This window comes from Morus notabilis, unplaced genomic scaffold (assembly GCF_000414095.1).
Source record: "Morus notabilis unplaced genomic scaffold, ASM41409v2 Scaffold2813, whole genome shotgun sequence".
NCBI classification, from domain to species: Eukaryota; Viridiplantae; Streptophyta; class Magnoliopsida; order Rosales; family Moraceae; genus Morus; species Morus notabilis.
The window spans coordinates 12,210-24,017 of NW_010362740.1; the positions used below are offsets into that span (position 1 = coordinate 12,210).

General features: G+C 31.7%; 2 protein-coding genes and 1 non-coding gene across 4 annotated transcripts in view; 2 read left to right on the forward strand and 1 right to left on the reverse strand.

Moving 5' to 3' along the window:
• Positions 1–2,398, reverse strand: part of LOC21384561 (UMP-CMP kinase) — a 3,126-nt gene extending 728 nt beyond the window's left edge. Inside the window, exons 1-9 of one of the 2 annotated variants that reach the window (XM_024168641.1) lie at positions 2,351–2,398; positions 2,074–2,233; positions 1,899–1,952; positions 1,658–1,685; positions 1,284–1,401; positions 1,032–1,188; positions 714–794; positions 495–602; positions 153–218 (exon numbers count right to left, since the gene is read on the reverse strand). In XM_024168641.1, the coding sequence (XP_024024409.1) occupies positions 153–218; positions 495–602; positions 714–794; positions 1,032–1,188; positions 1,284–1,401; positions 1,658–1,685; positions 1,899–1,952; positions 2,074–2,233; positions 2,351–2,376 (798 nt within the window). In that variant the 5' untranslated portion in view covers positions 2,377–2,398. Of the gene's footprint in view, positions 1–152; positions 219–494; positions 603–713; positions 795–1,031; positions 1,189–1,283; positions 1,402–1,657; positions 1,686–1,898; positions 1,953–2,073; positions 2,234–2,312; positions 2,331–2,350 lie in introns of those variants that run through there. The other variant, XM_024168642.1, reaches the window with a different exon arrangement.
• Positions 2,399–5,926: 3,528 nt separating this feature from the next.
• On the forward strand, positions 5,927–5,998 carry TRNAR-UCU. Its single transcript has one exon. It is a non-coding gene; the product is annotated as a tRNA-Arg (tRNA).
• A 1,200-nt stretch (positions 5,999–7,198) lies between these two features.
• Positions 7,199–8,216, forward strand: LOC21384562 (protein ODORANT1). Its single transcript, XM_010102795.2, has 2 exons — positions 7,199–7,473; positions 7,703–8,216. The coding sequence occupies exons 1-2, from the start codon at positions 7,211–7,213 to the stop codon at positions 8,214–8,216; spliced, it is 777 nt and encodes a 258-aa protein (XP_010101097.1). The 5' UTR covers positions 7,199–7,210.
• The last annotated feature ends 3,592 nt before the right edge of the window (positions 8,217–11,808 follow it).

The following is an 11,808-nucleotide window of genomic DNA, read 5'->3' on the forward strand; positions in this document are numbered from 1 at the left end:
AAAAAAAAAAAAAAAAAAAAAAACCTCGCTAACTTGCAAAATTAAGATAAGTTTCCACAAAATCAATATTATTACACTAATTAAAACTTCTTTAGCTTGAATAAGAGCCAAATATGGAAACACTGACAAAAAAAAAAATACAAAAATAATACCTCGCATGCCGCAAAAATTGGCAGAACTTGTTCAAATATTTCATCTACGGTTCCTACTGCATTAATCTGCACGCATAAAAGCTTCTATTACAATGGCAGCTACATTCATGATCTTGTAATAAACAAGTGAGAACCAAAGATACATGAAAATGATCTAAACTCGTGATATTGGAAAAATGTATGTGAAATGAAAACAAAAGATAAAAGCCCTGATTAAAGACATGAATCAATGATCTCCTGTAATAAATACGCTCTTAAACAGATACGCGAGGAGTTCTGAAGCCAAAACCACCAACATCACTGACGAAATAGAGAATCTAATTTCAATCCTTGAATATATACCTTAAAAACTTTTCCTTTCTCTGAATAGTAATTGATAACAGGGAGATTTAATTCTTCAAACACTTTTAGGCGCTTTTTTATAGTATCAATGTTGTCATCAACCCTTCCCTGCAATATAAAGCATCATATTTTACTAACTGAACTATAAATGATCTGATTCATCCGAAAACAAAATCGTAAATGGTATGAAAAATCAAAAACTATATAGTAAACAGGAACCTCATTGCGATCTAGCACCCGCTTCACCATCTCTGCTTCAGGACATTCAAAGAAAAGCACCACGTTTGGTTCTGTCCCAACCTGCAATGAAAGAAAATGGTTATATTCAAATCTCCCAATTTGAATTTTCATCTGATCTGTTATATTTTTCCTTTTTGTTTTATATCCCGTTAATTTCACTTCAATGTTCCAAAACCACATAAGAGTTACTGTTGACAGCAAAAATACACATGTATTTCTATACTACTCCAAATATCAAAGATGAAAATTTAAGCTAACCTTTAACAAAATATAGAGAAAGTAGAGAATAAAACTTACAATTTTTTCAAATGCCATGCGGTTCTCCTCACTTCGAGGGAAACCATCAATAAGGAATTTTTTATTGTCACTTGATTCCATCTCTTTCTGAATCAATTTGACTGTGACTTGTGAGGGAACAATTTTTCCTTCTCTGATAGTATTTAGAATCATGGATCTGAAATCATAGTTTTGATATTTAGATAGCTTAAAAAGAAGAAAGATTTTCCTATTAGATGAAATCAATAACAAGAAGGTGCATCTAATAGCTACCCGTATTCACTCTTGGAAGCTATTTCCCTTCTGAGCAGATCTCCGGCACTCAAATGTTTGAATCCAAAGGTCTCAACGATCTTCGCACATTGCGTACCTTTCCCGCTGCCAGGACCACCTAACAGCGCAGGAGAGAATCAGATAATCACGTGAACAGTAGCTACAAAGAGACCCGTCACAAAAGCATCACATTCACATCCATTATTTTTCATAAGCATTTTTCAGGAATCGCTTTCATTCTACATTTCAGATTGTGATCCTACATGCAATCCTCTGAAACCATAGATACTTCTAGAAAGTATAGAACAAACACACTTATAAACAAATCAAGAAAGGAACATTGAAGATTTCTAATAATGAAGTAAAACTCTTACCTAGGACAAAAGTAATGAATGGTTCTGTCTGCAAAACAAGAAGAAGAGAACATCAAGAAGTCATCCCGTAATCTACATCAGTTTCATTCAATCATGACCATAATTTTCCAAACTAAATTAGAGGCAACAATAAGCAAAAAAATAAAATAAAATAAAATGGGTCTCAAGAAACAGTTTCAGATCGATCTCCCCAGAAAATAAACAAATAAAATCGTCATTTAAATTCAGCTGTACGTGGTACCTGTGAGGCTGTCTCTGTGGTAAACGTTTTCCACAGTCTGAACGTACAAGCTTGCTATATTCAGCATAATAAAAGAGATGCAACAAAAAAACACAAAAATGGTTAATCTAGTACACAAGTTCACAATCATAGGAAAAAAGTTTATTGCAATTTGCAAAGCAAAACATGTCTAAACCCGGGTCAGAAGAGAAGATTTCGAGGACGAAGTCAGCCTCAGGGGAGAGAGTGAAGCCACGCGCATCCACATTTTTCTCTTGAAGGTGGCGTTTTTGGTTTTTGGGATTTTCTGTGAGGCAAATCGTCGAGCAGGTAGCGCGCTAAACCAAAACTGGTATCTGGGTGGTTGATACTATTTTAGTTCGTTTAATATTAATTAATAAAATTCAAACATTAATGGGTGTGCGACGCACGTACGGCAGTAACGTATGGAGTTCCGAGTTCAAAACGCCCACAGTTTACACTCACCGCCATGTTTCATGTTTGTCCACGTTTACCAGTTCTACGCGGGTTAGTTAGATGGGACAAAAGCAAATGGGGACGCTATATAGTACGAGGGCCCTGTTTTGGATCTTGCTTGTGGCCCACAAATAGATGCAGCCCACTTTAGGATCTAGTTGGATCTTGATTCTTTAAGCCCATTTTTAGCCACAAATATGGAGGAGGTAAAAGTTACAAGGAGGAAGACATTTTTAAGAGAAAATTAGGTGGCATGCTACACACTACATGTGGTTCCGATTTGTATCACAGTTTATTAGGTGTTAAGATTTCCGCTACTTTGATCTTTTCTCTACCTTGAACAGCCACTAAAATGACTAATTTACCTTTAATTTTAATTTAAGAAAAATTAGCTAAATAACCTATGTTTTACGACAATTTTTCATGGATGGTCAAACTTTTTTTATTTTACAAAAATGGCCGTTTTTTAAAGGAGTCGATACCCACAGTCAATTAGTGATCGCTTATAATTTATTAATAGTTTATCATTAAAAAACTTATAATTTGTTGATTGAAATTGATTAATTTCTAATTGATTTGGGTTAATTATTCATTGATATTGATTAACAATGAAGAATCATCGACTTAATCAGTGATAAACTAAAGTCAATCAGTGATTGACCGCTAAGTCAATTATTGATAAACCGCCACGTCAATTAGTGATTGACCAATAAATTAATAAAAAATGTCATTTTTATAATTTTATAAAACTTGGGCCATTTATATAAATAAATAAAAAAACCTTCAAAATGGTTATTTGTGTTGAAACAATAAGAGCTCATAGGCTCAATGACTACTAGTGCAAATCATTAACCCATCATGCACCAGGACTCACAGATCACCCCTTATAAATTGCATGACTAAATTAGTGTTACGATTAATCAAGATATGTAGTTTAGCGTAACTCTATTATAGTTTCGCATGATGGAGATTTGGAGATTTGGAATATGAGTTCTTTGTAATTCTTTGATACTCTATAGAATTAGAAGTAATTTTAGAGGATAATATAACTTTTTAACCTTTCAAAGAAAAAAAGAACACACACATATAACTCTGGTAAAGTACAACTAATTCTTACGGAATGCTCTCTCAATAAATAATAATGATACTTACCAATGCATTTCTCGAAAAAAAAAAAAAAAAAAAAAAAAACAAATTTGCTTTAAATTTGCTTTAATTGGAGTTTGGATTTTGTGCCTTAAGCATTTGACTTTGTTGTACATTTTAGAGAGGCAAAATAGAAGGCATTCACTCTAATGCTCCATCGCTTCTCATTTCCTCTTCCTTTTCTTTTCTCCTATAATGCTTCCAAAGACGCCATTGGTTAAGAAATTGGATAAATGCTAATTTTGCACTTATAATTTTTCGTTGTAAATGAAAACACTCATTTGTAATAGTTAGTCCAACATCAATCATCGTTCACTTATTATTTGGAATAATAACTTTAAATTCATCAGTACCATAAAAAGTGATAAAACGAAATTAAAAACAAAAAACAAAACATTTGTTTGAAATAGCTTTGCTTCATTAATATTCTTAGTACATATCATGATGATAAAGACATCCATTGAAATTCATGTTAGCGTCTAATCATGCTCAAATCAAAAGCATTTGAACAATGTAGCGTTACATTCCACCAATCAAATGAAACCAAACATTAAAACCACTTAAGAAAATGTTCTTTTCTTTTAACTTTTTTGATCTTAAGACGAAACTTTGTCGGCCAAGTGGGTCTCACTTAATCCGAGTTGTTGCACGCGAGAATGCAAGTAATTGTGTAAATGTTGAAATTGGGGAGATTGCATGGCAAAAGATGTTGCTGGCTTTGCACTCCATGACTCCAAATGTCAATTAAAAGTTGATTTACTTACTCTCCCTCCCCACCAAACGCACCCCGTTCAAGTATAACACAACTTTTAAATCAATTTAACACGCATTTTCAATGAAAAACATTATTACTTAAGACTAATTATAATTGATTTTGGGTTTCTTGTGTTCGGAAATGTTGTCTTTAATGACGATAAGGCATGTCACGCATTACATCATTAATTGATCATCATAGTTGAGGTTAATTAATTCTATTCTCTGTAATGTAATATAATGACTGTGTATAATTTTTATAAAAAAATTGTTTCTTAAGTGGTAAGTATTAGTTTCAACTTTACTCCAGAAGTATATATCCCAATTGTTCCAACCCCGTTCACTTCGCTGATTCGAGTTTGTAATTCGAGTTGAGATGTGATTTTATGTGAGAGCTTTTTACTGTAGCAAAAAAGTTAGATGTGACTGTTTCTGAGAACTTTTTACTGTAACAAAACTTAAATTCTAAACTTGAATCGGTGAAATGAACGGGGCCGCTGCGTGAATTCATTTCTTAATTTTAAGAGCTGACAAAGTGTAAACATAAATCGTGCATGGGAACCCCGAAGTTATGTATAATTCCGTCACTAGCTAGCTAGCTAGCTTTTTTATTCAATGGCCTTTGATTAGATTACTACTCCATAATATAATGCAGCTATTTTTTTTTTAATACGGTGTGGAGCTAAATGACTCCAATTTTAACGAACAGTATTAGAAATGAAATTATTGGGACTTGAATCCTGTTGGACACACGTACACACTCACACAGTTAATTATTTGAACTAGCCATAAATGACAATATTATATTTCAGAAAAAAAAAATGGCCTTTCATTAGAGTACTACTCCTTAATATAATGCAGCTATTTTTTTTAAAAAAATAAGGTGTGGAGCTAAATGACTCCAATTTTAATGAACAATTAGAAATGAAACTATTGGGATTTGAATCCTATTGGACACACGTACACACTCACACAACTAACTGTTTGAGCTAGCCTTAAATGGCAATATAATGTTTCTTGATATATATATATATATATATTGCAGCTACTTGATCACACCGTATATAAATTACCAAATATATGAGTAGAACAATATAATATATGTATGATTAGTGTAACCATCATTTAGGCCATGCACTAAAGGTGAAGTATGAGCTGGTGGCCATGGACTTTAGCCAGAAGAATAAGAGGGGAAAAAACTAGAAAAATCCTTATTTAATGAATTTTTTTTTTTTTTTGAACTCTTTGGTTTTTAAAACATATAGATAGGATAGGCAAGAAGATTAAATTGAAGTGTCATTGCAATGATTTCTTGGAAGTTTTTCTTTTTAGTAGAATGATTTCTTCGAAGTTAAAAACATATAGAATGAAGCTTTGTGTGTGGCTATTGATATCGATGTGGGGAAGATTGAACACTACATGTGAGCATTACCATTTCTAGCTTGTTTGGAGTAGAGTAGTGGGGCTGACGATATAGATGATGAAATGCTTAAGTAAGAGTGAGATATATGTTGAAGAAAATAATATATATATATATATATATATATATATATATAGAATATAATTAATGTAATGCATTATTGAATTGACTTAATGCATCCTGTAAGTATTTCACATATTCCTTTTTTCCGAACAATAAATGGGAAAATAAATAAAGAAAATTGAAATGAAAAGCGTCCATTGTCTAATGGATAGGACAGAGGTCTTCTAAACCTTTGGTATAGGTTCAAATCCTATTGGACGCAATTTATTTCCATATATATTTTATATTTCTATGTCTATGCCAAGAAAGATATTTTGAATGATTTGAATAAGAGATGAAATCCACTTCTTATATACACTTATTACTTAATAACTAATATATAGATTTAAAGTTATCAATTTATACTTGTTCTTGAAGGAGAAAACGCTCCATCTGTTCCTGAATAGCTTCTTTCAAAAGGGCTTCTGCTTCCTTAGTAAATGTCTTGGTAGAAGATATGATTTCTTGGAACTGAGGTTTATTCGTTTTTAAGTAAGTCCGTAACTCAACGAGAAATTTCCTTACCTGTCCAATTTCTAATGAATCAAGATAACCATTCGTTCCGGTATAAATAGTGATTATCTGTTCTTCCACCGCTGCTTTGAAGAAAATAACAACAATAATAATGGCACAAAGTTCGATTGTCTTGTTACTATATATTATGTTACCGATGTTATGTAGAAAAAAGGCTTTAATAGGAAAAACAATATTTTACTCTTGTTTTCCATTAAAAAAACAAAAGTAGAAGAAGAAGAAGAAGAACAATGCTAAAAATAAACAACGACTTACCTCAATACGTAAGATTATCTATAAAGAAAATGGTTGAACTTTCTCTCTTAACTAACCCTATACGATCATTAAAACTTCATCGTTCGTAATTAGGAAAGGAAATTAGTATAGTATGTTCACTATGTAGTTGAGGTTCTGAGTAAGGGAGCTTCTCTGATAGTATTAAAAAAAAAAAAAAAAACTACTGATAGTATTTTATTTTCAACCGTTAAATTTGTATAAAGAAATATATGTTATGTATACTTCTTTAATTTGATGTGATTTTAATATGATTTAAAGGTCAAAATTTGACACTATCAATAAGCCAGATCTAAAAAAAAAAACTCTATGAATATAATGTCTTTTCTACGTAACTTGATAAAAGGGGGAGATAATCCACCTTAAAAAAAAAAAAAAAAAAAAAAAAAACAACCCATGTCTTAAAGTGTCACACTCGGCCATTAGTACAAGCGTGTGACAACTACTGTAGGTATAATTTCAACCTCTTCCCCACATGAAGGATGAAGAGCACTTGTATATAAAGGTGGGTGCGTGGAGCTTTTGGGTCTACACTGGGACTGGGGGTTGTTGGGAGTGTTGTGTTGTGTGGCTAAAACAAAAAACAAAAACAAAAACAAAACTAGTGATACTCAATAGACTGGTAGTGATGGGAAGGCAACCTTGTTGTGACAAACTTGGTGTGAAGAAAGGGCCTTGGACAGCTGAGGAAGACAAGAAATTGGTCAATTTCATCCTCACTCACGGCCAATGCTGCTGGCGGGCCGTCCCCAAGCTCGCAGGTCTCCGCCGCTGCGGCAAGAGCTGCCGCCTCCGCTGGACTAATTACCTCCGCCCCGACTTGAAGCGAGGCCTCCTTAATGAAGCTGAAGAACAACTTGTTATTGACCTCCATGCCCATCTTGGCAACAGGTGATCATTTCACTCGTCTCTATCTTTTAATAAGACTAACTAGTGTATGATGGTATTAAACAATATGGTATTAAACGATATTGATTCCTCATACTATTGTTGTCTCATAGCATTATGCTTTTAATCAGTGTTTACTGGTCTGCATTGAATTCTAATTAATTGTGGACAACTTTAGGATTATTAATGTTTTTTTTTCTCTCTCTCTCTCATTTTCGTATTTTTGTTGTAGGTGGTCGAAAATTGCTGCGAAATTGCCGGGAAGAACAGACAATGAGATAAAGAATCACTGGAATACTCACATCAAGAAAAAGCTTATTAAGATGGGAATTGATCCAGTTACACATGAACCTCTCAACGGTCAAAAGGACAAATATAGTAGTACTAGTACTAGTACCCCACAAGATGATGATCAAAAGCCTTGTGAAGCTAATTCTTCTTCTAATCAGCAGGAGATGATCATAGCAGAAGAGAATCACGTTATGCTTGGCACTAATTCCAATGTCGACAACTCCAATGTAAGCATCCAAACTGATCAAAACTCCTCCTCCTCAACAGATGATCAATCACAGCCGTTGGATTTAATGAGTTACTTATTGTCAGAGAACTTTCTGGAAGATTCTTCATGGAATTTTCCAACTAGTGATTTTGGAGTCACCTCTTCCTCGGAGGAGAGCTCAACTTGGCTCTTGAGCAGTAAGGATTTAGGAGACGACGGAGAACTTTGGGCTTGGTTTCTTGAATGACTTGAAATTGGATTTCTGAAAATGACTTGGAAAAATCAACAAAATAATAATCTACCTTATGGAGAATAAGTGTGAATATAGAAATAACATTGAGGAATGTTTTAGCTTTTAAATTTGGAATACTCGTTAACATCTTGGCTTAGGTTTTCTAATCTGGGATATGGTTTATTTTGGCTTCTCTTTTGGATCTGAGAATGGTAAGGTAAAGGTTTACAAAAAAAAAAAAAAAATAAAATAAAATCATATTGGGTTAGGGGAAAAAAAAAAGAAAAAAGAAAAGAGTTTTGGGAGCACTAGATGGACTGTTGCATCCACCCCTACTACCTGGGTAAATTGGGATCTACCTAATCCGTTTCTTCCTGAACATTTCTACCATAAATATCATCATGTCTCTGATTTAAACTAACGGAGTTTCTTTGGTAGAACCAAGAAAAAATGAACTCGGTAGTTTCATATTTTTTAACCGTCAGATCTATATAAAAAATTATCTGTTTTACATACTCTTTTAATCTGATATGATCTTGATCAGATTCAACAGTCAGAAAACTAATTCTACCGGTAAAACGGCATACCAGAGAAACTCACGAAAATGTCTTGTAGACTTGAGTTTACGGAATTGAAACGAAAGTTTTGAGACTTAGATAAAATGTCAACTTGAATTTTCCTTCTTTCTTTTTTTTTGTGCCGCACGCAACTATTTGGTAATTTTCAGAGAATGACAGAGATAATTCTACTATTAGATAAACAATTGAGCGAGTGACCAGCCAACTATAATGAAACAATGAATCCTCTTTCCACCATTTACTACGAAAGAGAGACTAATAATCCAATTTATTTTATAAAAAAAATTATACACTTAGATTTATTAATAATTAATAAAAGCAGATGATTAGAAGACTCATAATTATTTCAATTATTAAATTATTCAAGTTGGATGATTAAAAATTCATACATTTAAATTATTCTCACATATGAATTGAAACTTTTTTGTTTTCCTTTTTACTTTTTTGAGTAACTAAAACTCATCTAACATATATCTAATTTATTAGAGAATGAAAGATCAATATACACGCAGAACATTTGGGCTTTTATCAACTAATTTCAATTAAATAAGATGATTTTCGTGAAGGCTGCATTGATATTTTTCTTACAAAAATGTATTAGGAATTTTTTTAAACAAAAACGAGCATATAAAATTTATAAAGATTCGTCTCAATGTGAAATTATGTCCTTCTTCAACCATTAATGCAAACATTTGCTATAATGAATAAGAAGTTTACAAAAGAATATCACACACCTAACAACTCACTATTTTTCTCTAACCTTTCTAATAATCCAAAATTGATCAAGAATTACTCTACATAAGGTAATAATCGTCAGAGCAATAATTAAACTCTACAGCTTAACAACACAAACTATATATGGAAGTTCTCAACTTTATGGAATTCTAAATAATCTGAGAGTTAAGAACGCATACAATAACGAGAACGTTTGGAAGAATTTTAGACAGCTAAGAGTAATTTATAAATTCTATTTAATTTAAAGTACGCTTTAAATGTATACACAAAAATTTAAATTTTGTATTGACGGTGACCATTTTCTTCCTTGAGTAATCAAATTCATTTAGTTTGGCAATATACACCGGATAATTTTAGTTTATTCACCTTCATGATGTTCTCAAAATGGGGAAAGAGAATGGAAACCCTGTGGATATATATTGTGGATCGTCACTTTGAAAGAGTTTCATAAAGTCGACGCAGACCCAATATTAGTAGCTACGTCATATTTGTCAATCTATGGTTGTGCATATAAATATATATATATATATATACACATATATTTATATATCCGAGCATATATGAAAGGAAATGTGATATTATATATACCTGCATAATTTAGCACCATGCTTATGCTACAATTATTGAACCACTTTCTTATTTGACACTTCAAAATAAACTAAGCCTAAAAGATTTTTCCGAAGATTTAAAACCATGAAAGAGATTATTCTATGAATACTAGTTGTCCTTTGTCCAAGTCTGGACATGTCCATATCCGCGTGCACCAAGAACTGTTTTAAAATGGATTTATAAAAATAGAGAGCTAAAATAAAACAATCACAGAGTACCAAAAGTATGCATTTTGGTGTGATATAATAATTCAGAAACACGAAATCATTACGTCATTTCAATAGCTACTTTTTTGCTAATGGTGGGCCAACAGCCAGACGTGAATTATGGTAATGAGAATTTTAGCCTAAAGTATTTTTTTCATATTATAATAATACGGTTTTGTATCAAATATTATATATGTGTCAAATTTTGTAGGTTTTCATATATATACATATATATATTGATATAATTTTAATCGGATTAACATTAAGATAGAAATACCTTACCATAACAAGCTTGTTATTAAAATTTTAAAAAAAAAACAAAAGCTCATTATTAATATTCTTCCACAATTTCTCAACATGTTGTTTTCTTGGTTGTGCTTAAAATAAAGTGTAATACTATTAATTTATTCTGCTTAAGCTATAATGTAAATCTTAATACCACATCGAAACAATTTCATCTCAATGCTACAAATTGCCAAGAAAATCTTACTGCATATTAACTTTGCAAAACCCAATAGCAGAAAGAGAGGACAAAAGACAGACATATAAAGGATGTACATGAAAAAACATATGGTTAAAATAAAATACGACATGTAATCTTTTGCAGCGAATCTAATTTTCAGAATGGAAAATGAAGCGAGACAAAGAAAGTAAAAGCCATTATACGGGCTTGAAAAATAACCGACCTTTGCATTTGGGAAAAATGCTAGCAACTGATCACATTATAACCCTCCAAGAAGATATCATGTGGCATTTTTCTTTTTTTTTTTAAATGATCAAATCAATAATAGAAGAAGTAAATCATGGAGCATTCTTGCTACAAATCAATGTGTCAGAAACAATAATAGAGTTGATAGTAATGTACGACAAGAAACCGATGCGTCGTTTACTCTTGAATAGCTAACGACACGTCACTTTTTCTTGAATAATAAACGACATGTTTATATTTAGAGACACGACAAAAACAAGTGAATGACATGTCGTTTTAATTCATGACAGCAAAAGCGGGAAGTTGATTTAAAAAACGGAATATCATATATTCTATGGCAGTAGAACGACATGTCACTTTAAGTTTGAAACCAACGACATGTCCTTTTTTATAGAGAGAAACAACCGATTGAGGATAATGGCTTAGTTTAGTAGTGCTGTAGATTTTAGAAAAATTATTTTTAATTGTGCTGAAGGAAACAGAAACAGTTAAGTGTTTAATAAATTATAATTATAGTAGCTGTGCTCGTTCTAAAATCAGTGTAATAACATTTAATAAATTATGAGGTTTAATTGCGATGGATAGTTAAAAATTATGACTATATTATATTATACTATAATATATAATATATATAGTTACAATATAATATATATCTATTATTATATTTAATATAATACAAAAAAACTATTATTATATAATTATGATATATAATATAATAATATTATTAAAATAATAATTAAAATAATTTAAAATAACGATTATATTATATT

Excerpts from the sequence above, each read along its gene's own strand:
- LOC21384562 (XM_010102795.2), top strand. The coding sequence starts at position 7,211 with ATGGGAAGGCAACCTTGTTGTGACAAACTTGGTGTGAAGAAAGGGCCT. Across the intron at positions 7,474-7,702 it reads CATGCCCATCTTGGCAACAG|GTGGTCGAAAATTGCTGCGA; the intron begins GTGATCATTTCA and ends TTTTTGTTGTAG.